This window comes from Pseudophryne corroboree, chromosome 1 (assembly GCF_028390025.1).
Source record: "Pseudophryne corroboree isolate aPseCor3 chromosome 1, aPseCor3.hap2, whole genome shotgun sequence".
Taxonomy (NCBI): Eukaryota; Metazoa; Chordata; class Amphibia; order Anura; family Myobatrachidae; genus Pseudophryne; species Pseudophryne corroboree.
This window is the reverse complement of record NC_086444.1, coordinates 1,151,970,943-1,151,997,505: the sequence shown is the minus strand read 5'-3', so window position 1 is coordinate 1,151,997,505 and position 26,563 is coordinate 1,151,970,943. Positions and strand designations below refer to the sequence as shown.

Below are 26,563 nucleotides of genomic sequence, written 5' to 3'. Positions count from 1 at the left end.
TGTGTAGTTTTTTGCGTAAAGTGACTGGAAACCCCAATTAGTGCACCGCGTCCCCTCGCATGGCTCGCTTCGCTCGCCATGCTTCGGGCATGGTGCCTTCGCTTCGCTCGGCACACTTTACTGTTCCAATCGTAGTCCATGTGGATCGTAAAGTATGGAAAAGTTCCCCAAAAGAAAAAAAAGTTAAAAAATTCATGTCGACCTTTTCATGTGTCGACCTTTCATGTGTTGACCATGTGTCCATGTCGACCATGTCAACCAATAGTGGTCGACCTAATGACTGTCGACCATAACATGGTCGACCATGTGAACGGATACCGTCTGAATCAACCCCTTTGAGTGGATAGATAAAAAAAAGAAAAAAAACTGTTTGCTCTGGGTAAATGGCACCTGCACAGGCTGCACTGGCCCTTGTAGCTCACAGGCAGCAATATAAAGCAATAAATCCAGCCTGCACACCCAGTAAGTATATAAGTGTCGTTCTTATAGTGTACACTGTACATGGATCTGTGATATTACTCTATGTACAGTACCAGCAATGCACACTCACAGGGTGCCAGCATTGCAGGGCTCCCACTTGCACGCAGCCCCCTCCGTGTACTCCAGCAGAATGACAGCTTGAGGCACAGGGTAATTGACCATTGCATGGAATAAGTGCAGGAGGGGAGGGAGGTGATTCCTTCCAATACTCCACCCAGGCATCACATGGAGGACAATGCTAGCCAATGCAGTCGGTGCTAGGGCCCTGGAAGCCCCTTGGATGCAGAGCGTGCCGGCTTTGCTGCAATATAAATACAGTACTTGTGTAAAATGCAGAGCACATTCGTTACCGCTTCCCAGCTGCTGCCGCCGAGCCCGCATCCCCTCTGCACACCCCGCACCGCCGGCATCTCACCCCTCTGCTGCACCCCTGACCACTTGCATGCATTATCTTCCTCCAAAAATGGTTTGTGAGACGGGAATACTGTCAGATGGTCACAGCTCCATGCCGGGACCCCAGAAGGACCCCCTGATCGTCTCATCTCAGATGTGGCCACCTCTGCCCAGTACAGCACCCCCCACCGCCACCACTTCTCCACTGGCAGCCCCTAATACTGGGGTGGAGGAGAAGGATGTCATTAAGGAACAGCTGTATATCCGAGAATTCCAACCCACAGACCAGGAGTTTGCCAGAAGAATATTTTATGAGGGCATTAAGGAGAGGATTCCTAGCTCAGCATTTAGAGGGTTACAGCACCAGCCTGTGCTCCAGTGCGTCTATGCAGTGCTGATATGTAAGTACTAGCGCTGCATCCGCTACTTGTGCTGTACCAGAGGTGCACCCACTATACCTGCAGTGCAGGCCACGCTGCTGGACCTGCCAGGCTAGGGCTGCTCATTGCTGGTACTGCAGGTGGAGTGGATGCGATTGCTGTATTGTCTCCATGTAGTGTATATGGTTAGATGCTCCTTGGTTGGTACAGCAGCTGCCAGGGGATGGCATGTCCTGCTGGGCTCAGTACCTGTGTCACATGCTGGCCACTGTCACAGGATGCCAGAGGCATCCAATAGCTATATTGTTACTATACAATGCTCTTCATCGCCCTTCTCATTTATCAATGAGTGATAAATTTCACTGTGAGTGATAAATTGCACCAGCCAATCAGCTCATAACTCATTTTTCACTTACAGTCTGTAACAGTTAGGAGCGGATTGGCTGGTATCACTCACAGTGAAATGTATCACTCATTGATAAATAAGCCCCTAAGTTTTCTGTATCATTCAAACTTCCAGAGACATGAAAAGCAGAATACGCAGCGTTCGGGTACTGCGTAAAATAACGCGGTTTGTGTAACGCTTCAGTGTGTGATAGGAAACCGCACATTGCGCTATGGCAAACCTAAGTGCTCCATTTAATCAGAGAATGATTATTATAAGTATCAAGTGGCATCAGACTCGATTGGAACCAGTTTCAGCCGGTCTGTCCTTATCTACAGCGACTGCTGCAATCAATGAGGCGTCCCTTTGCGGATCTGATTAATAATAACAGTACAAGTAGTTGAAAGGAGAACTAGAAACATTAACTTGCTGAAACCAAGTCGCAGCTACAGTAGTGCTGCATTACCTGAAGAGGAAAGTATAACATGAGATACATCTTCTGCAAGCCATAAGCCAGTGCTGCAGTGCACCTACAGAATGCATGGAAGATTAGTGATCTGGGACTGGTACTGTCCCAGGGATCTTGGTTTTAAAGTAACCCCAGGCGACAATTACCTTATATGTAGATTACTCACTTATGTAGTAGATAGATAGATAGATAGATAGATAGATAGATAGATAGATAGATAGATAGATAATTACACATACAAAGAGATTTGTGTAATTATGACATGTAACACATGGCTGCTTATCTAGGCTGCAGAGAACACCATAGTGTAAGTGGATAATTGTACAGACTGTACACGATTAGATTGGGAATAGCGATCTGTGATGAGTGGAACTGTTTTCTTGTATATCTATGTACAATGATAGATTGTTAGTACGATGATGTGAGGTGCAGCCGGCTTTGCAGGGCTCAGGGAGGCTGAGATATATTGGCAGGGGGAGTTCCCTGGAAGTTTCTGGCTGTCCGGCTGACTTCATGCCATGGTACAACGTTTCTGTACTGCGCTGCAGATCGGGTGTTACAATGTGATGCTGATCAGTACAGTACAGTTTCCTTATGTACTGCAGATCATTTTACTACAATGCTTCAGCATAGGGGGCAGATCACAGATTGCTTGGCAGAATGTACAGTACTGAGCTGCAGACCACATGATACAGTGCTTCAGTATATACTGCAGATAACTTCATACAGTGCTTCAGTATATACTGCAGATAACTTCATACAGTGCTTCAGTATATACTGCAGATAACTTCATACAGTGCTTCAGTATATACTGCAGATAACTTCATACAGTGATTCAGTATATACTGCAGATAACTTCATACAGTGCTTCAGTATATACTGCAGATAACTTCATACAGTGCTTCAGTATATACTGCAGATAACTTCATACAGTGCTTCAGTATATACTGCAGATAACTTCATACAGTGATTCAGTATATACTGCAGATAACTTCATACAGTGCATCAGTATATACTGCAGATAACTTCATACAGTGATTCAGTATATACTGCAGATAACTTCATACAGTGCTTCAGTATATACTGCAGATAACTTCATACAGTGATTCAGTATATACTGCAGATAACTTCATACAGTGCTTCAGTATATACTGCAGATAACTTCATACAGTGCTTCAGTATATACTGCAGATAACTTCATACAGTGATTCAGTATATACTGCAGATAACTTCATACAGTGCTTCAGTATATACTGCAGATAACTTCATACAGTGATTCAGTATATACTGCAGATAACTTCATACAGTGCTTCAGTATATACTGCAGATAACTTCATACAGTGCTTCAGTATATGCTGTAGATAGTTTTATATTGTTTCAGCATATGCTGCAGACGGCTGCATCCCCTGCAGACAGCTTGGCACTGCATTCTGTTGATGGCTTAATATAATGTTTCAGTTCTGTGCAGCATACTGCTTGATACATTGTTTCAGAATATCCTGCAGATTGATACAATGTTACAGTGATATGATGTAAGTAGCTTGATACTGTAACAGTGTATGTGGAGTAACAGTGATAGGATGTAGGTGATCCTTAGTTACAGTGATAGGATGTATAGAGGATACAGTGATAGGATGCAGGTGATACATTGTTACAGTGATAGGATGTATAGAGGATACAGTGATAGGATGCAGGTGATACATTGTTACAGTGATAGGATGTACAGAGGATACAGTGATAGGATGTATAGAGGATACAGTGATAGGATGTATAGAGGATACAGTGATAGGATGTAGGTGATCCTTAGTTACAGTGATAGGATGTATAGAGGATACAGTGATAGGATGTATAGAGGATACAGTGATCGGATGCAGGTGATACATTGTTACAGTGATAGGATGTATAGAGGATACAGTGATAGGATGCAGGTGATACATTGTTACAGTGATAGGATGTATAGAGGATAAAGTGATAGGATGTATAGAGGATACAGTGATAGGATGCAGGTGATACATTGTTGCAGTGATAGGATGTATAGAGGATACAGTGATAGGATGCAGGTGATACATTGTTACAGTGATAGGATGTATAGAGGATACAGTGATAGGATGCAGGTGATACATTGTTACAGTGATAGGATGTAAGTAGCTTGATACTGTAACAGTGTATGTGGAGTAACAGTGATAGGATGCAGGTGATACATTGTTACAGTGATAGGATGTATAGAGGATACAGTGATAGGATGCAGGTGATACATTGTTACAGTGATAGGATGTATAGAGGATACAGTGATAGGATGCAGGTGATCCATAGTTACAGTGATAGGATGTATAGAGGATACAGTGATAGGATGCAGGTGATACATTGTTACAGTGATAGGATGTATAGAGGATACAGTGATAGGATGTAGGTGATCCATAGTTACAATGATAGGATGTATAGAGGATAAAGTGATAGGATGTATAGAGGATACAGTGATAGGATGTATAGAGGATACAGTGATAGGATGCAGGTGATACATTGTTACAGCGATAGGATGTACAGAGGATACAGTGATAGGATGTATAGAGGATACAGTGATAGGATGTATAGAGGATACAGTGATAGGATGCAGGTGATACATTGTTACAGCGATAGGATGTACAGAGGATACAGTGATAGGATGTATAGAGGATACAGTGATAGGATGTATAGAGGATACAGTGATAGGATGCAGGTGATACATTGTTACAGTGATAGGATGTATAGAGGATACAGTGATAGGATGCAGGTGATACATTGTTACAGTGATAGGATGTATAGAGGATACAGTGATAGGATGCAGGTGATACATTGTTGCAGTGATAGGATGTATAGAGGATACAGTGATAGGATGCAGGTGATACATTGTTACAGTGATAGGATGTATAGAGGATACAGTGATAGGATGCAGGTGATACATCGTTACAGTGATAGGATGTATAGAGGATACAGTGATAGGATGCAGGTGATACATTGTTGCAGTGATAGGATGTATAGAGGATAAAGTGATAGGATGTATAGAGGATACAGTGATAGGATGTATAGAGGATACAGTGATAGGATGCAGGTGATACATTGTTACAGTGATAGGATGTATAGAGGATACAGTGATAGGATGCAGGTGATACATCGTTACAGTGATAGGATGTATAGAGGATACAGTGATAGGATGCAGGTGATACATTGTTACAGTGATAGGATGTATAGAGGATACAGTGATAGGATGCAGGTGATACATCGTTACAGTGATAGGATGTATAGAGGATACAGTGATAGGATGCAGGTGATACATTGTTACAGTGATAGGATGTATAGAGGATACAGTGATAGGATGCAGGTGATACATTGTTACAGTGATAGGATGTATAGAGGATACAGTGATAGGATGTAGGTGATACATTGTTACAGTGATAGGATGTATAGAGGATACAGTGATAGGATGTAGGTGATCCATAGTTACAGTGATAGGATGTATAGAGGATAAAGTGATAGGATGTATAGAGGATACAGTGATAGGATGCAGGTGATACATTGTTACAGCGATAGGATGTACAGAGGATACAGTGATAGGATGTATAGAGGATACAGTGATAGGATGTATAGAGGATACAGTGATAGGATGCAGGTGATACATTGTTACAGTGATAGGATGTATAGAGGATACAGTGATAGGATGCAGGTGATACATTGTTGCAGTGATAGGATGTATAGAGGATACAGTGATAGGATGCAGGTGATACATTGTTACAGTGATAGGATGTATAGAGGATACAGTGATAGGATGCAGGTGATACATTGTTACAGTGATAGGATGTAAGTAGCTTGATACTGTAACAGTGTATGTGGAGTAACAGTGATAGGATGTAGGTGATCCATAGTTACAGTGATAGGATGTATAGAGGATAAAGTGATAGGATGCAGGTGATACATTGTTACAGTGATAGGATGTATAGAGGATACAGTGATAGGATGTAGGTGATCCATAGTTACAGTGATAGGATGTATAGAGGATACAGTGATAGGATGCAGGTGATACATTGTTACAGTGATAGGATGTATAGAGGATACAGTGATAGGATGCAGGTGATACATTGTTACAGTGATAGGATGTATAGAGGATACAGTGATAGGATGCAGGTGATACATTGTTACAGTGATAGGATGTATAGAGGATACAGTGATAGGATGCAGGTGATACATTGTTACAGTGATAGGATGTAGGTGATACAGTGTTACAGTGATAGGATGTAGGTGATACAGTGTTACAGTGATAGGATGTAGGTGATGCAGTGTTACAGTGTGCCACCCTTCAGCTGCTACGGACCTACATATCCCAGCATGCCCTGCTGCATTTTAGCATACCCTAATAGCAAAACTGTAGTGGGCATGCTGGTATGTGTAGTTCCACTGCAGCTTGGGGTATTTCATATTACATAGCCTTGATGTAGGCGATACAGTGTTGCAGTGGCGGGATGTATATGGTGTAATATTACAGTGATAGGATGTAGATTATAGAATTGTACATTGAGTGGATGTCATGATTCAATGTTACAGTGATAAGATACAGATTATACAGTGTTACAGTGACAGGATGTAGATGATACACTGTTACAGTGATACTATGTAGATTATACAATGTTACAGTAATAATATGTAGATGATACAATGTTACTGTCATAGGATATAGATAATACAATGTTACAGTGATAGGATGTAGTTGATACAATGTTACAGTGATGGGATGTAGATGGTACAGTGTTGCAGTGATGGGATGTAGATGGTACAGTGTTGCAGTGATGGGATGTAGATGGTACAGTGTTGCAGTGATGGGATGTAGATGGTACAGTGTTGCAGTGATGGGATGTAGATGGTACAGTGTTGCAGTGATGGGATGTAGATGGTACAGTGTTACAGTGATGGGATGTAGATGGTACAGTGTTGCAGTGATGGGATGTAGATTGTACAGTGTTGCAGTGATGGGATGTAGATGGTAGTGTTGCAGTGATGGGATGTAGATGGTACAGTGTTGCAGTGATGGGATGTAGATGGTACAGTGTTGCAGTGATGGGATGTAGATGGTACAGTGTTGCAGTGATGGGATGTAGATGGTACAGTGTTGCAGTGATGGGATGCAGATGGTACAGTGTTGCAGTGATGGGATGCAGATGGTACAGTGTTGCAGTGATGAGATGTAGATGGTACAGTGTTGCAGTGATGGGATGTAGATGGTACAGTGTTGCAGTGATGGGATGTAGATGGTACAGTGTTGCAGTGATGGGATGTAGATGGTACAGTGTTGCAGTAATGGGATGTAGATGGTACAGTGTTGCAGTGATGGGATGTAGATGGTACAGTGTTGCAGTGATGGGATGTAGATGGTACAGTGTTGCAGTGATGGGATGTAGATGGTACAGTGTTGCAGTGATGGGATGTAGATGGTACAGTGTTGCAGTGATGGGATGTAGATGGTACAGTGTTGCAGTGATGGGATGTAGATGGTACAGTGTTGCAGTGATGGGATGCAGATGGTACAGTGTTGCAGTGATGGGATGCAGATGGTACAGTGTTGCAGTGATGAGATGTAGCTGGTACAGTGTTGCAGTAATGGGATGTAGATTGTACAGTGTTGCAGTGATGGGATGTAGATGGTACAGTGTTGCAGTGATGGGATGTAGATTGTACAGTGTTGCAGTGATGGGATGTAGATTGTACAGTGTTGCAGTGATGAGATGTAGATGGTACAGTGTTGCAGTGATGGGATGTAGATGGTACAGTGTTGCTGTGATGGGATGTAGATTGTACAGTGTTGCAGTGATGGGATGTAGATGGTACAGTGTTGCAGTGATGGGATGTAGATGGTACAGTGTTGCAGTGATGGGATGTAGATGGTACAGTGTTGCAGTGATGGGATGTAGATGGTACAGTGTTGCAGTGATGGGATGTAGATGGTACAGTGTTGCAGTGATGGGATGTAGATGGTACAGTGTTGCAGTGATGGGATGCAGATGGTACAGTGTTGCAGTGATGGGATGCAGATGGTACAGTGTTGCAGTGATGGGATGCAGATGGTACAGTGTTGCAGTGATGGGATGTAGATGGTACAGTGTTGCAGTGATGGGATGTAGATGGTACAGTGTTGCAGTGATGGGATGTAGATGGTACAGTGTTGCAGTGATGGGATGTAGATGGTACAGTGTTGCAGTGATGGGATGTAGATGGTACAGTGTTGAAGTGATGGGATGCAGATGTTACAGTGTTGCAGTGATGGGATGTAGATGGTACAGTGTTGCAGTGATGGGATGTAGATGGTACAGTGTTGCAGTGATGGGATGCAGATGGTACAGTGTTGCAGTGATGAGATGTAGATGGTACAGTGTTGCAGTGATGGGATGTAGATGGTACAGTGTTGAAGTGATGGGATGTAGATGGTACAGTGTTGCAGTGATGGGATGTAGATGGTACAGTGTTGCAGTGATGGGATGTAGATGGTACAGTGTTGCAGTGATGGGATGTAGATGGTACAGTGTTGCAGTGATGGGATGTTTATTGTACAATGTTGCAGTAATGGGATGTTGATGTTACAGGTGTGGTATAATGGATAGACAGTGTCTAGTTAGACAGTCAATAGACAGACACCACATGTTAGACAGTCAAAAGGACGACAGGGTAAAAAATTTGACATGAAAATGGTCGACATTAAAAAGGTAGACACCTTTTTTTTGGGGGGGGGGGGGGGGTTGTGTGGATAGTTTTGTCATCTGGGACCCCCAATTGTAGAAAGGCATCCTCTTGCAGGGCTTGTTTCGCACGCCACAAGGTTTATAACCAACTCTATGCTGACATAGATGAGTGGTATAGTGGTATTTACTTTGCCGGCTGTTGGGATCCTGGCGCGCAGTATACCGGCGCCGGAATCCCGACACCCAGCATACCGACACCTTTTCTCCCTCTTGTGGGTCCATGACCCCCCTGGAGGGAGAATAGCAAGCATGGTGCGTGTAGCGCACCACCGTGCCCGCAGCATGGCGAGTGCAGCGAGCCCGCAAGGGGCTCATTTGCGCTCGCCCAGCTGTCGGTATGCCCGTGGTCGGGATTCCGGCACTGGTATGCTAGCCGCCGGGAGCCCGGCCGCCGGCATACCATACTACACCCGACGTGGATAGAGAAGGTATGAAAAAGTCCAAAAACATGTAAAATTTTAAAAAAAACTTGTGTCTACCTTTTTTATGTCGACCTTTTGACTCTGTCAACCTTGTAACCCTGTTGACCTAATGTCTGTCTAACACCTGGTGTCTGTCTATTGACTGTCTATCATCAGCAGTTGCCTAGATGCAGGCCAGGGCATGGGCCTTACACCTCTTTATCACTCTAGGAACGCTGCAATACAATACATAACTATTCTCCATCCATTATGTACATATCTCACACGCTACATGCTAGCTGGCCCATCTCCAGAGCTGTATCAGAAATGTATCAGGAGTATATGCATTACTGCATCCTGGTTACTGCGTGGCATAGTTCCTTGCTGTAGGCTGGACCTCGAATGCTGCAAATCCACATATTCCCTTTATTGAACAGTTACTTATTTATTAACATTATGTTTTACTAAAATAATGTAAAACATTTGTATTTTCACATTATTTTAGTATAACTGAATGTATTAAAGGGCAGGTTTCGTGAAAAACTGCTCCAAACCCTTTAATTGTAATTTTTTTTAATAACACACATCGCATTCCCCATACTTACAGTATAATGGGAAATGTGATGTGGCCGAATTTACGGAAAAGAAAATAGTTAAAAAACACTGCAGTGTGCCCTGTGATAATAACGCCAGCTAAAGCTGCGCTATAACTGCATGCAATTAATGATACATCCACGTGATGTACTCAATTATCGCATTGCGAGTTTGGCCGATATTATCACCTGTCATCCGCGTCATCAGATGCGGATGGTGATAAATCGTCCCCTTAACCTCTTATGCAGCAGTGATACCGCACACAATAGTTCTGCCCTCTTTTTTGTTCAATAGTCATACTAATTTAATTCATATGGCACTTTTCTCCAAAGGGACTCAAGATGCTAATTCATTTACAATAACTATCATACCTCTCTTTAGTATACCTAGTGTAGATCCATGTCTTGACCACAGGGGAGACAGCTTTTTAAAATGAATGGTGGTGCACATTTTACATCTGCCTTATGACTCAAAATGCTGTATGTGTTGGCAGCACACATATAGGGGGTGCATGAGTGCATATGTGCTGCTATGTGTACACACATAGCTACTGGCACATATGCTTAACAGGGGTGTGGATTATTAGATCTACACTAAAAAGGTCTACAGTCAATAGATCTACCACTAATGGTAGACTTGCATTAGGTCGACAGGGTCACATGGTCGACATGGAATAGGTAGACAGTAAGAAAGGTTAACAGGGTCAAAAGGTCAACATGGAAATGGTCGACACAAAAAAAAGGTAGACACAATTTATTTTTGTTTTTTTGGGGTGTTTTGTCACTTTTCTGCCACATACAAACCCCATTACTGTACTGCTACCCTTGCATCTACGGGCAAGGTGCAGGTTACTAATCCCAATCGTAGTCCACATGGATGGTAAAGTACTGTATGTGAAAGTTGGAAAAAATGAAAAATAACTAAAAAAACTTTTGTCTACCATATGTGTGTCGACCATTGTCATGTTGACCTTTTGACCCTGTCAACCTGTTGAACTGTCTACCTTTTATATGTCGACTTAATGCATGTCTACCATTAGTGCTGGACCTATTGACTGTAGACCTTTTTAGTGTAGATCTAGAGACCGGATACCGCTTAACAGCTAGTGAAAAGAAAGTGCTCCTTCTGATTTAATGATATGGTAATTCCCTAGGTCTATAAAGTTGGAGCTGCTATATACAATTTCTATAGGGCTCATTGTTTTTTTGCACCAACCTGAGTGAATTTACTGACAATGCTACACAATTGTCAGAAAATGTACTTAGGTTGGATGAAACGACATGTAGTCCTCCAAGCTATAGTCCCTGGCACCTTCCTGCTTTGTTGTTGTAATATTGCTTTGCTAGAGCTAATAAACCCTGCTGATAGCTGCCTCTCTTTGATTAAGTTAATTCATGTAATTTATCACTGAGATTATGAGGCTCATTTATCAATGAGTGATAAAACTCGTTGTGAATGAGAAACTTGGTGGGTATGATAAATGGTGCTCCAGCCAATCAGTTCCCAGTTGTCATTTTTCAAACACATGACAATTAGGAGCTGATTGGCTGGAGTTCCATTTATCATATGCAACGAGTGTTATCATTCACAGTGAGTTTTATCACTCATTGGGGGTAATTCTGAGTTGATCGCAGCAGGAATATTGTTAGCAGTTGGGCAAAACCATGTGCACTGCAGGGGAGGCAGATATAACATGTGCAGAGAGAGTTAGATTTGGGTGTGTTATTTTGTTTCTGTGCAGGGTAAATACTGGCTGCTTTATTTTTACACTGCGATTTAGATTGCAGATTGAACACACCTCACCCAAATCTAACTCTCTCTGCACATGTTATATCTGCCTCCCCTGCAGTGCACATGGTTTTGCCCAACTGCTAACAAAATTCCTGCTGCGATCAACTCAGAATTACCCCCATTGTTAAATGTGCCCTTAAAGGTAATGTATTGCCCCTGAAGTATATCAGGCTATCTATCACTGCTATGGGTGTGCTATGTTAGGTAGATACTGTAAGACTTAGGTCGACAGTGTCTAGGACGACCACTGTTGGTCGACAGTAAGTAGATCGACATGGTTTCTAGTCGACAGGGACTCTAGGTCAACATGAGAAAAGGTCGACATTAGTTTTTTGACTATTTTTGGTGTAGTTTTTTCCATACAGTGACCGGGAACCCCAATTAGTGCACCATGCCCCCTCGCAAGGCGAGTGAAGGCAAGTTGCCTCGCTGCACTCGGCACAGGTTACCATTCCCAATTGTAGTCCATGTGGATCGTAAATTATCAAAAAGTTCTAAAAATGAAAAAAAAAATGTGAAAAACTCATGTCGACCTTTTGTCATATTAACCAAGAACATGTCGATCTAGAGTACCAATAGTGGTCGACCTAGACAGTGTCGACCTACTTACTGTCGACCTAAGGGGGGTCATTCCAAGTTGATCGCATGCTGCAACTTTTTGCAGACCGTGTGATCAACTAGACGCCGCCTATGGGGGAGTGTATTTTTGCATAGCAAAGCTGTGATCGCTTGTGCAGCTGAGCTCTGCAAAAACATTTTGTGCAGTCTAGGAGTAGGTCCTGACTTACTCACCCACTGCGATCACTTCAGCCTGTTGGGTCCTGGAATTGACGTCAGACATCCGCCCTCCAAACGCCTGGACACGCCTGCATTTTCCACTCCACTTTCAGAAAACGGTCAGTTGCCACCCCGGATTGCCTTCCTCCTGTCAATCTCGTTGCGATCTCGGCAGCGATCGTTTTCCTCATTGATTCAGTCACTGCCCGGCGTTCCCCATCACCGGGCAGTGATGCGCCTGCGCATTGCGCCCACTGCGCATGCAGATTCCGGACCCATTCGCACGGCTGTGAAAAAAAGCAGCGTGCAAACGGGTCAGAATGACCCCCAAAGACTGAATCCCCACTGCTATACACAGGGGTTAAAGTGGGGGGAACGAGGTAGAACTGAGTTCCACCACCTGTTATGGTAGGGGGAACTAGTTTCACCTCCTCGATTGCACTGCACAGTAATTCCAACAGAAAATCCTGCCCCATCATCTGCGTCAATAGATGATGCAGGTGGTGCATGTGTTACTGATGAGCTGCAGCCACCTCCCCCTTCCTCAGGTCCTGGTGGCTCCATGGTCCTCCTCCATTTACAGTCCACCCCTCCTGGTACTCACACGCGCTGTGTCTGTTGGACAGCATTCATTCCCTCCTCAGATCCCAGTGGCTTCCTTTTCCAGCACAGCATATGTGAGGTCATGCTGTCACTGCTGCTGAAGTGAAGATGAGCCATGAAGAGGAGCAGGCTCTGTGCATCTTGAAGATGAGAGGAAGCTGGAGGGACAAGAGAGGTGGGGGAGCTGCTGGAGGGATACAGGGCATGGAGCTGCTGAAGGGACACAGGCGGTGAGCTGCTGGAGTGACAGAGGCATAGATGTGTATAAGGGGCACTACTGTGGGCATTATGTGTATAACCAGCACTACTGTGGTTATTATGTGTAAGGAGCACTACTACTGAGGGTATTATGTGTAAGGAGCACTACTACTGTGGGCATTCTGGATATAAGCAGCACCACTACTGTAGGTATTTTGTGTATAAGTGGAACTTCTGTGGGCATTATGTGTACGTTGCACTACTACTGTGGGAATTGTGTATAAGGGGCACTACTGTAGGTGTTGTATATAAGGTACACTACTGTGTGGCATAATATGTGTAGAGTGTACCATTGTGTAGTGTAGTGTGAATAAAGGGCACTACTGAGTGATGTAACCTGAATAAAGGGCATTATTAAGTGGTGTAATATGAATCAGGGGTACTATTATGTGACCACACTGCTTCTTTGTAAGATCAATGTCCCTTTATAAAGTATGGGAAGTAAGGCACTAAGGGTGTGTACACACAGTGAGATCCTTGCTATGTCCGATTTTAACAATGCTATTTCCCTTGAACTCTCCCAGAGCGCAGATACCACAGATTTTGACTGTCTGTGCTTGAGATTTTGTCTATGTGCAATTTTGACTAAGTGCCAATTTTGACTATACTTTGTACTAGATAGTACACTAGATAGTCAAGATTGACTTGCCTGCACAGTCTATCTAGCCTTACCGACCCCATGGGAGTGCGCATCGGATCGACTCTGTATCGCAAGCTGCCTAACACCTTGAGATATTCACTAACGTTCCATAAGATTTTGACTATATAGTCAAAATCTTACAGATTTATCTCCCCATGTGCACAGGAGGGTGCTGAAAACACTAGCACTGGCCCTGGCTCCATTTAATGTTGGGGCGGTAGGTGGCGGGGTAAATGAGTTCCACCACCTCTCCAGGACCACTTTAATCTCTGGCTATACATGTACCAAAGCAATGCTTTCTGCAAGCTGCAAGATTGTATCTGATTGTCTTGCATTCACTGATCCTCTTTTCTGTTTAATGTCATTGTGTTTAGTTTGGGACCATTTTGGTGTAGAATAATAGGAGAAATGTATGATAACTGGTGCCTTAAGATGTTGTAACCGTGGCAACAATAGTCTATCCGCTTTCTATTGTCTTAGAAAATGGATGCAAAAGTGTGAATGGATGGTGGTGTGCAATAGTCTGCACAGATGCCTTACAATGACTGTGGGGTAAATTTACTAAGATGGGAATTCTATTTAAGATGGGATGTTGCCCTTAGCAACCAATCAGATTCTACTTCTCATTTATCTAGCACCTTCTAGAATATAATACCTGGAATCTGATTGGTTGCTATGAGCAACATCCCATCTTAAATAGAACTCCTGTCTTAGTAAATTTACCCCTCTGCGTGTAAAAGCCCTGCAAAAAGTGAAGCCTTATGGAGTAGTAAGCTCAAATACATGTACGGATGGGAACCTAGTTATGACACAATGAGGCTACTGTGGCCCTTGTTTGATTGCAGCAGTCAGCTCCAGCAATCAGGGACCTTAGACTGGCAGGTCAGTTCTGAAAGACAGAGGGTAGGATAAGGACACTTTGCAAATGTGGATGAACTGGTTTGCGCTTTCACTGGATGTTTCAGAGAATGTCCCATTTATAGCACCATGTAAATATTATCAGCTCTTTGTATGTAACTAAATAAAAATATTCTCTTGATGAATGAGGAACATTGCAATAAAACTATTATCTTGATATGGAACATTGCAGTACTAATATGTATCTTCTTGTGTTTTATTTACATATATACTCATAATGTACTATGTAGATTTTTCTAATACTGTATACTTAACCTTCTAAAGGAGAGAATGATATTGCCCATAGCAACCGATCACATTAGCTTCATTTATCTAGTACATTCTGTAAAGTGATCTCTAGAATATGATTGGTTGCTAAGAGAAACGCTTCCACTTGTCCTCTTTTGAAGGCTTGATACATCTGCCCTTAGTGTAGCATAGTTCAGTGTTGTGTGAAAGACAATAGATCAGGGGTAGGTGACTTGTGGCACTCCAGCTGCTGTGGAACTACACATCCCAGCATGCCCTTCCACAGCTTTGCTGTTAGGGCATGCCAAAACTGTGGCAGGGCATGCTGGGATATGTAGTTCCACAGTAGCTGGAGTGCAGCAAATTGCCTACCCCTGACCTATTGTCTTTCACTCAACACTTAACTATGGGGGTCATTACGGCCCGTTCGCACGCAGCGGTTTGTCACTGCAGTGCGAACGGGTCCGGAATGCACATGCGCGTCGCTGGATTACGACGCGGATTACGAAGAAAGCGGTCGCAGCGGCGGCCGCAAGAAGATTGACAGATCACCAGACCGTTGGCAGCCATTTTCGGGGAGTTGTGGAGACAACGCAGGCGTGGTCAGAAGAACGGAGGGCAGATGCACAGGTTTCCGGGAAAATGGTGTGGTAGCCATTTTCCCAGTGACTTTTTTACAACGCATGTGCAAAATGCTAGGAAAATGGCCACCGTACCATCTTACTGCTGATTACTGTAGCACTGCTGCTGCTGATGCGGCACTCCGGAGGCCCCCATTATAAATACTCCAGTGGCTAGAAGGTGACTGATTGGTATGGGTAATATCATCACTGGTCATCCGTGAAAGGTCCGATAAATTTCCCCCATAGAGGCTGATGTAGCGTTGAACGTAAGATGGTTTTGCAGATGAATCTTGGGTGATCCAGCACCGGGCGTTCACATGTATGAGTGACAAAGAGTTCTATACAGATCATTTAGCAATGTTCACTAAAGGTACATTGACAGACATGTGGGCTATCTAGTTTCAGACCCATCTTTTGCACCTGGCATAGGGCTGCAGCAAGGGGAGCGCTCACGATGATACCAGTATGACACCAAGCATACAGATGGTGGGCACTGTACGGGTCAGCGAATCTAACCTCTTTTTTTACAATTGCGGCAGAAATTAGGACCGACTTGCATTCAATTCTACATCAGCCCATTATTGTCCATTTTCAGACCTACCTGCCGCTAACAATATTAACCCTCGGTTTATCTGTCCCAGTAATCAGCTTCATTTTTCCCTTATTTATTTTTTTGAAATAATATTGATATACAAAGAACTGTACAAAAACCAAGTAGTCCACAGCAACCACTAACATTCCACCTGTCATTTTACTGGTACTGTGTAGAAAATGAAAAGTAAATATTTACATGATAGTTACATGTTACATTGCTGTTCATAAATATCCCCATCTTCTTTCCATGAGATGAATTTGTCAATGAGTGAATTATTTCACTAGCTATTAAATGTCTCTTGCATTTTATTATCTTCTCTAACATGTGCTATCTGATTCTTGTTGTTTGGGTTTTTCTATTCCGAAATCAACACTAAATTCTCTTTTCTGACAGGTATCGTTTATTTTTCTTCCTTATCTCCATAGTAATGAGCTTTGTTGTGACCAACTCCTTGCTGCTGGCCTGCTGTATGCCCATCTTTCTCTTGGGCATGAGGTACTACTTCAGTAGAAAAATTATCCTCAATCATCTCGAGGGTGCTCTACGCACGGACATGTCTGATATTGAGCAATATTACATGAAACAGCCAGGTGAGTATAACCCCATAAAGGAACACTCTTCGCTGAGCCCCTTTCCGCCCCAAAAGCAGACATTTAATTCTTTCTTCGAGTCAACGCTGAGAAATTCCACAGACATCTTTTTTTTTTCTTCTTTTTTTTTTTAAATAAGCCCAGGAATATCCATGCATGCTCTTCTGTCTAGGCTAGGAAAAGCTGTCCTGCTTTTGTGGTTATTATCTGTGTATATCTGACTTCAAGATAAAGCTGCCAGCTATCACATTTCTCGGATGGTTCACAATGCAGTAAAGGTAGGTATACATTTTTTCCTGCCATTTGTTTGAGGGTGGTAAACATATATGCATGCTTCTGGATTGTAATATGAAACCTCTATGGGGGTCATTCCAACTTGATCGCACGCTAGCTTTTTTTTGCAGCGCTGCGATCAGGTCAAAACTCAGCAAAACTGCACATGTGTATGCACCGCAATGCGCAGGCGCGTGGTACGGGTACAAAGCGGATCGTTGCTGGGCGATGGATTTAATGAAGAATCCATTCGCACAGCCGATCGCAAGAAGATTGACAGCAAGTTTATGGGTGTCAACTGACCGTTTTCAGGGAGTGGTTGGAAAAACACAGGCGTGTCCAAGCGTTTGCAGGGCGGGTGTCTGACGTCAATTTCCGGGACCGGACAGGCTGAAGTGATCGCAGCGGCTGAGTAAGTTCAGACCTACTCAGAAACTGCACAAAACTTTTTTGTACCGCTCGGCTGCACAAGTGTTGCAAAGCCAAAATACACTCCCCCATAGGCGGCGACTATCTGATCGCAGCACTTCAAAAAATAGCTACCGAGTGATCAACTCGGAATGACCCCCTATATTCCATGTGTTATTCAGTTAAAATAACTGGCAAAGCAGAACGCTGGGACAGATGTATTAACCTGGAGAAGGGATAAAGAAGTGATAAGTGCAAGCTGATAACGCACCAGCCAATCATTACAGATTTTAAAAATGACAGTTAGGAGCTGATTGGCTAGTGCGTTATCACCTTGCACTCATCACTGCTTTATCACTTCTCCAGGCTTAATACATCTGCCCCACTGTTACTTCTCAGACGTATGGGATTTACATTGGACAGTAGATTCTCTAGGTGACTCTGCAAGGGAAAAGTCATCATTAGTTTAACTGTTTAACACTTCCATCCCGCAGGGCGCGCAGTTTATAGGGAACTGATCATGAAGAAATAAAATAAAATTGGGATTATGAATTTACTGTAGGGTTCCACCGACAGATTCATGGAGTGCACCAACCTGCTAAATGTAACTAAAACTGTTTTTGTTGTTGTTGTGTAATTAAAGGCACAATATCATAAATACTTACTATGAATGTATTCACGTTTATTTAATACAAAGTATGACTTTATTAAAGTTTGCAAAATATAATTTTTACAAATCTCATTCATAATAATGCCAGAAAAACAATTATAACTTTGTAAATAAACTCTCAGTGGATGTAGTTCTGCACCAGGTGCACTAAAGAACAAAATGTAGTAATACCTGCTTGTGTTACATGATGTCCGCATGTTACCCGGGCCCTGGTACAGGGAGGGTGATGTGACCAATGGGGGGAAAGTCCTCGACACCCCGTGGTGACATTGCTTCCCCACGCAGGGAGAGAGAAGACTGACTGCTGCTGCAGCTGCCCCTCTCCCCAGCCCAGCACACAACAGCGTATGATGGAGAGAGAGGCTGCTGCAGCAGCAGTCCGTTCTCTCTCTACCGTTCACGGAGTGCGGCTCCCTGCAGCAGGACCTAGGCCCCCATTAGGCCCCTCTAATAGGCCCGGGCCCGGTTAAAGAGTACCCGCTCTGTCCCTTTCTCGGCTCCACTGCATGCTACACGCCACGGCCGGATTAAAGGAGGGGCGACAGGGGCGGCCATCCTGGGGTCCCCACACACTGCATTTTGAATCTTCGGAAGCTCCCTCCAGTGGCTTAGCTGTTTAGTAACAGCGGCCACCAAGGAGCTCCTCCGTGCACAGTCAGTCTCGCGGGATAGGGAAATCCTGCGAGACAGTGACTGTGAGTGTGAGTCAGAGTGAATGAGTGTGTGTGTGTGTGTGTGTGTGTGTGTGGCGCGTGCTGGGGAAGAGAGGCCTTTGTCAGCAACTTTAGTGGTAAGGGCCCCCACATCCTCCGTTGCCCTGGGCTTCCCCCCCAGCCTTAATCTGTCCCTGCAACACGCACTATATAATGACTCTGACAGTTGTGCTTTCCTTCTAGGAGACTCAGTTGCTTTAAACTTTTTAACATTTATGGGTTTAAAAATGACACATATAAAACCATTCTAGTAATACAGTCTGAGTCATCAGGTCAAATATTTTTTGTTTTACGATGGAACTTTTTTACTACAGTTTGTTACTGATATATTTACACACAGTGGTGGTCATTCCGAGTTGTTCGCTCGCAAGCTGCTTTTAGCAGCTTTGCACACGCTAAGCCGCCGCCTACTGGGAGTGAATCTTATCTTCTCCAAATTGCGAACGAAAGATTACCAGAATTGCGAATAGACACTTCTTAGCAGTTTCTGAGTAGCTCGAAACTTACTCTGCCAGTGCGATCAGTTCAGTGCTTGTCGTTCCTGGTTTGACGTCACAAACACACCCAGCGTTCGCCCAGACACTCCTCCGTTTCTCCAGCCACTCCCGCGTTTTTCCCAGAAACGGTAGCGTTTTTTCACACACTCCCATAAAACGGCCACTTTCCGCCCAGAAACACCCACTTCCTGTCAATCACATTACGATCACCAGAATGAAGAAAAAACCTCGTAATGCCGTGAGTAAAAAACCTAACTGCATAGTAAATTTACTTGGCGCAGTCGCACTGCGGACATTGCGCATGCGCATTAGCGACTAATCGCTCCGTTGCGAGAGAAAAAAATAACGAGCGAACAACTCGGAATGACCCCCAGTGTACACAGTCCACAGATTTATACAAAACACAAATGTACGGAGATATGCAATAAAGATACGGGTGCAATAATGTAGCTGGGGTTCAGGTATAACTAGTTCTGCACATACTCTGAGCATGTAACAGCACACACACAAGCACAAATCCAATAAACTGTATTGCATGTGTCAGGGGGATAACTATACTAAATGGAGACCTGGGGGCATATTTATTAATGTTCGATTTTGGGTTTTGGGTGATTTTGCATTTGCATTCAATTTTGCATGTAACAATTTACTAATGACAATGTAGAATGTAAAATTGAATATAAAACCAAATCCCACTCAAAATCAAATACAGGTTGAGTATCCCATATCCAAATATTTCGAAATACGGAATATTCCGAAATACGGATGTTTTTGAGTGAGACTGAGATAGTGAAAACTTTGTTTTCTGTGGCTCAATGTACTCAAACTTTGTTTAATACACAAAAGAATTAAAAATATTGTATTAAATGACCTTCATGCTGTGTGTATAAGGTGTATATGAAACATAAATGAATTGTGTCTATGGGGGTAATTCCAAGTTGATCGCAGTAGGACATTTTTTAGCAGTTGGGCAAAACCATGTGCACTGCAGGGGGGGCAGATATAACATTTGCAGAGAGAGTTAGATCTGGGTGGGTTATTTTGTTTCTGTGCAGGGTAAATACTGGCTGCTTTATTTTTACACTGCAATTTAGATTGCAGATTGAACTCACCACACCCAAATCTATCTCTCTCTGCATATGTTATATCTGCCTCCCCTGCAGTGCACATGGGCCCTCATTCCGAGTTGTTCGCTCGTTCTTTTTCATCGCATCGCAGTGAAAATCCGCTTAGTACGCATGCGCAAAGTTCGCACTGCGACTGCGCCAAGTAACTTTACTATGAAGAAAGTATTTTTACTCACGGCTTTTTCTTCGCTCCGGCGATCGTAATGTGATTGACAGGAAATGGGTGTTACTGGGCGGAAACACGGCGTTTCAGGGGCGTGTGGCTGAAAACGCTACCGTTTCCGGAAAAAACGCAGGAGTGGCCGGAGAAACGGTGGGAGTGCCTGGGCGAACGCTGGGTGTGTTTGTGACGTCAACCAGGAACGACAAGCACTGAACTGATCGCACAGGCAGAGTAAGTCTGGAGCTACTCTGAAACTGCTAAGTAGTTAGTAATCGCAATATTGCGAATACATCGGTCGCAATTTTACGAAGCTAAGATTCACTCCCAGTAGGCGGCGGCTTAGCGTGTGTAACTCTGCTAAATTCGCCTTGCGACCGATCAACTCGGAATGAGGGCCATGGTTTTGCCCAACTGCTAAAAAATTTGCTGCTGCGATCAACTCGGAATTACCCCCTATGTAGACACACGTTGTTTAATGCACAAAGTTATTAAAAATATTGGCTAAAATGACCTTCAGGCTGTGTGTATAAGGTGTACATGAAACATAAATCAATTCTGTGCTTAGACTTGGGTCCCATCACCATGATATCTCATTATGGTATGCAATTATTCCAAAATTCGGAAAAATCCGATATCCAAAATACTTCTGGTCCCAAGCATTTTGGATATGGGATACTCAACCTGTATCGGCAAAACATCAATGTTTTTCCATAGACGGATATACGATCCCCTGATTTACTAACATTCGACTTGAAAATCGAACACATAATCAAACTTCAAATCCCCAAGATAATAGACTACTAACAAACATACGATTGTAGCATCTAAACAACATTCTGTAACCTAAACCTTTATTATGATCAGGGGTGTAGTGAGGTTGGCTCTGGTGGAGCGCGAGCTTCGGGTGCCAAAAAAGTTAGAGGGCGCACTGGTGCCCCCCCCCCCCCCCCCCTCCCCTGGGCCACTGTACTGGCATCCGCAGAGCAGGCTGAAGAGAAGCAGAGGGGCACACACTGACTCGGACTCTGAGACTAGGTAGGGCACAGGTCAGGCCAGAGGTGACAGCAGGAGACACTGACAGCCGGCACATGCTGGTGCTCTGCCTCTCTTTATATGTCTCACTGTCTGCTTGTAGCTACTTCTGTCCTGCAGAACCTCTCTTTTTCCTGGACGCTGCAGCACATGTCTCTACTTCAGATGCTGCAGCAGCTCTCTCTGTCCTATCTGCTGCTGCACCTCTTTCTGCAGAACTTCTCTCTGCCTGGCTTCTGTAGCACCTCGCTCTGCCACCGGCTGCTGCAGTACTTCTCTCTACATTGATGCTACAGCACTTCTTTTCTGCTTCAGCTGCTGCTGCAGCATCTCTCTCTGCATTAGAAGCTACAGCACCTCACTCTCTCAGGCTGCTGCAGCACCTCTCTGCCCCTCAGGCTGCTGCGGCACAGCTCTCTCTGCCCCTCAGGCTGCTGAGGCACAGCTCTCTCAGCCCCTCAGGCTGCTGAGGCACAGCTCTCTCAGCCCCTCAGGCTGCTGTGGCACAGCTCTCTCTACCCCTCAGGCTGCTGCAGCACCTCTCCTTGCCCCTCAGGCTGCTGCGGCACAGCTCTCTCTGCCCCTCAGGCTGCTGCAGCACAGCTCTCTCTACCCCTCAGGCTGCTGAGGCACAGCTCTCTCAGCCCCTCAGGCTGCTGAGGCGCAGCTCTCTCTGCCCCTCAGGCTGCTGCAGCACAGCTTTCTCTCCCCCTCATGCTGCTGCGGCACAGCTCTCTCTGCCCCTCATGCTGCTGCGGCACAGCTCTCTCTGCCCCTCATGCTGCTGCGGCACAGCTCTCTCTGCCCCTCAGGCTGCTGCGGCACAGCTCTCTCTGCCCTTCAGGCTGCTGTGGCACAGCTCTCTCTGCCCTTCAGGCAATTCTGGTACATTATTTTCACTGAAACATAGTGGTATTATCAGGTCTGGGATGGTAGTTCTAGGGTATTATTTTCATTGAGGGATTATCAAATTGGGGGGGGGGGGATTTTAGTGCATTAATTGCATTTAGAGTTTTGGGAAGGTTCAGGTCTGTGTGGGGGGTCACATTTGGGGCATTATTTTCATTGAGTCATTGAGACATAATCAGATCTGGGGGGGAGCAGTTTTGGAGATTTATTTTCATTCAGAAATTGGGGGTTATCAGGTCTGTGGTGGGGGGGGGGTCACATTTGGGGCCTTTTCATTGAGGAATTGGGGGGTTATGAGGTCAGGGCATATATAGTGTTTTTTTATTTATTTGAATTAAATAAGTAAATAGTTAAATGCAGCTACTTCCATAGCTGCTCAACCATAGTGTAACATGTATAAGGAGCTCTACTGTGTGGCGTAATGTGTATAAGGGGCTCTACTGGGTGGTGTAATGTGAATAATGGACACTACTGTGCGGTATAATGTAAAATGGTACTATTTTGTGGCCACACACCTTCCCAATGAAGCCATTATTTATTTATTATTACCAGTTATTTATATAGCGCACACATATTCCACGGTGCTTTAGAGAGAATATTTCGCCATTCAAATCAGTACCTGCCCCATGGAAGCTTACAAACTATGGGGCAGATGTATTAACCTGGAGAAGGCATAAGGAAATGATAAACCAGTGATATGTGCAAGGTGATAAATGCACCAGCCAATCAGCTCTTAACTGTTAATTTACATATTGTAGCTGATTGGCTGGATCGTTTATCACTTTGCGCATATCACTGGTTTATCACTTCCTTATGCCTTCTCCAGGTTAATACATCTGCCCCTATATTCTTTAACACACACACACAGGGGAGCCAATTAACCTACCAGTATATTTTTGTATTGTGGAAGGAAACTGGAGTACCCGCATGAAACCCACACAACAACGTGGAGAATATACAGGCTCCACACAGTTAGGGCCATGGTGGGAATCAGACCCGTGACCTCAGTGCTGTGAGGCAGTAATGCTAACCATTACACCATCCGTACTGCCATGCCCCTATATTGTTCTTGCAAGCCTTCGGCACGCACTGACCCTACTTTAAACATAGGTGCAGCAAAAGGAAACTTCCACCCTGAGCTCCACAAGGTCTAGAATCAGCCCTGTCACCAATTTAGGATTTTTTAAATGGTTTCTTTTCAGATATAACATGCACCACATGTTTGCTAGGCCCCTAATTCAGTACAGGGGAGGGGTGCACCAAAACATACCCTTGCTCCGGGCACCATGGAGCCTAGCTACCCCTCTGATTATGATGCCGGTAAAAGCAGAGCTGATGGGCACTGTGACAATGTTTTTGCAATGATGCACATGCTCCAAAACCTAATAGCAATGTCACTTGCAGCCTTTATCTTTAGGCAGAGTGACTGATAGTCAAACTCCGTTTGTGGGTGTTGATGGGGGAGTGGTGGCAAAAACGCAGACATGGTGCTGTCATTTTGGGGCACATTGCTGGGTGTGCCTGGGAATCCATACTTAAGTAGCGTGCCTCTGGTATCTCTGTTCAGGATACCATGCTGCTAGGGGTGTAACTAGAACTTTTTGTGCCCCATAGCAAAATCTTGGAAGCCCCCCCCCTTCTGCAGTTGTCACTACAATTCCCCTTAGGAGAGAGGAAAGTGAGAGACAAAAAGGGTATCAGGGGGAGAGAGGGTTTCATGGAAAAAGAGGGAATGAGAGAAAGAGAGAGAGGATCAAGAGAGAGTGTGTCAGGGAGAAAGAGAGAAAGGGATGAGAGAGGAAAGAGAGAGGGCATCTAGGAGAGAGAGAGGGTGCCAGAGAGACAGAGAAGTGGGAGGAGCAAGTGAGAGAGAGAGGGGGGAGTGAGAGAGAGAGAGAGAGAGTGTGTCAGGGAGGGAGAGATATTGGGGGGACCAAGAGAAAGTAAGAAAGAGTGTCAGGGAGAAACAGAGAGAGTGTCATGGAGAGAGAGAGTCAGGGAGAAAGGAAGAGAGAGACAGTGTCAGGGGGAAAGGGAGGGAGATAGAGACAATGTCAGGGAGAGAGAGGCAGTGTCAGGATGAGAGAGAGATGGTGAGAGAGACAGTGTCAGGGAGAGAGTGAGACAGTGTCAGGAACAGAGAGAGGGAGAGACAGTGTCAGAGAGAGAGAGTGTGTGTTTCAGGGAGAGAGAAAGTGTCAGAGAGAGAGACAGTGTCAGAGAGAGAACTAGAGAGACAGTGTGAGGGAGAGACAGTGTCAGGGGGAGAGGAAGACAGTGTCTGGGAGAGAGACAGTGTCAGGGCGAGAGACAGTGTTAGAGAGATAGCGAGAGAGTGTCAGGGGGAGAGAGAGAGACCGTGTTAGGGAGAGAGGCAGTGTCAGGGCAAGGGAGGGAGAAAGAGTGTCAGGGAGAGAGTGTGCCAGGAAGAGAGTGAGTGGGAGACAGTGTCATCAGGGAGAGAGAGAGAGACAGTGTCACAGAGAGAGAAAAAGAGAGAGGACCAAGAGTGTCAGGGAGAGAGAGAGGGAGTGAGGACAAGCACTACCTGACTCCAGCAGAGGTCTCTGATGGGGATGGGCACTTTCCGGCATTAGGCCCCACCCCCTAAATACCCGTGAATCACGGACCTTGGAGCTGTCTAAGTTGCCCCCCCCCCCGGGGTTGATGCTATCGATAGCGGCTGTTCTTAGCATGCTGCTTGTCCATTGATTTAATCGAGCTGCTGATTATCGAAGGGTGTGCGTGTGCGCTGGGAATGTGTACACAGCTGCTGTGCCTATGCAATGGCTCCACTGGGCGTCTCTGTACTTTTCAGGGTTGCTGGTATTTTTAAATAATTTTGCACATCCTCAACGTACACAATATCAGTGAATCTGGGCAGATATTAATAATACTGTAAAGGCTCTGGGCATAATTCATGTTTGTTCACTAATGCATTAGCAAGTGCAATTTTCTAGGCTATGGAACAGCAAAAGTGAAGGATGTTATAAAAAAACAAAAAAAACAACAGCGTGCAGGTCCCCCCAAAAGCATAACCAGCACTGGGCTCTTTGAGCTGGTCCTGGTTACAAAAATACGGGGGGAAAACTGACTGGGGTTCCCGGTATTTAAACAACCAGCACCGGGTTCTTTGACCATTCCTGGATCCAAAAATACAGAAGACAAAAGAAGTAGGGGTCCCCCGTATTTTTAAAACCAGCACCAGGTTCCTTTAGCCAGGGAGGTGATGCCGCATCCGGGGGACACTTTTATATAGGTCCCTGCGGCTGCAGCATCACACACCCCAACTAGTCACCCCTGGCCGGGGTTCCCTGGGGGAATGGGGACCCCTTAAATAAAGGGGTCCTCCCCTCCAGGCACCCAAGGGCCAGGGATGAAGCCTGAGGCTGTCCCCGTCATCCGTGGGCTGTGGATGGCGAGCTGATAGCCATAAAAGTGTAAAAAAATAATATTGTCTTTTGCTGTGGAACTACAAGTCCCAGCATGCAGGGAATTAAAGGGCACGCTTGTACCTGTAGTTCCACGACAAAAGCAATGCCAAAAAATAACCAGGACTCACACACTGTGATAGTAAAAGTTTATTTATACATACATGCACACTTACACACTCACATATACTTACCTAGTGTCCCATGAGCCCCTCGGTTTTAGTAGAATCCATTAGGGTACCTGTGAAATACATTTTTATACTCACCTATTGCTGTGTTGATTGGTCCTCTTCGGTCCATGTAGGCATCCACAGGGTTAAAGAAAAAAATGCAAAAAAAGAACCACGCGACTAAAGGGGATCCATGGTTCTACAAGGATCCCCTTTCCCCGAATGCTGGGACCCCTCGTGACTCCTGTCACTAGGGGACCCGCCAGCCAATCAGGGAGTGCCTT

General features: G+C 44.7%; 1 protein-coding gene across 1 annotated transcript in view; it reads left to right on the top strand.

Annotated features, from left to right (window-relative positions):
• The first annotated feature begins 815 nt into the window (after positions 1-815).
• Positions 816-26,563, top strand: part of NAT8L (N-acetyltransferase 8 like) — a 92,990-nt gene continuing 67,242 nt past the window's right edge. The window contains exons 1-2 of the mRNA XM_063951672.1: positions 816-1,274; positions 16,722-16,886. Coding sequence (XP_063807742.1) covers positions 923-1,274; positions 16,722-16,886 — 517 coding nt within the window. The 5' untranslated portion in view covers positions 816-922. The remainder of the gene's footprint in view (positions 1,275-16,721; positions 16,887-26,563) is intronic.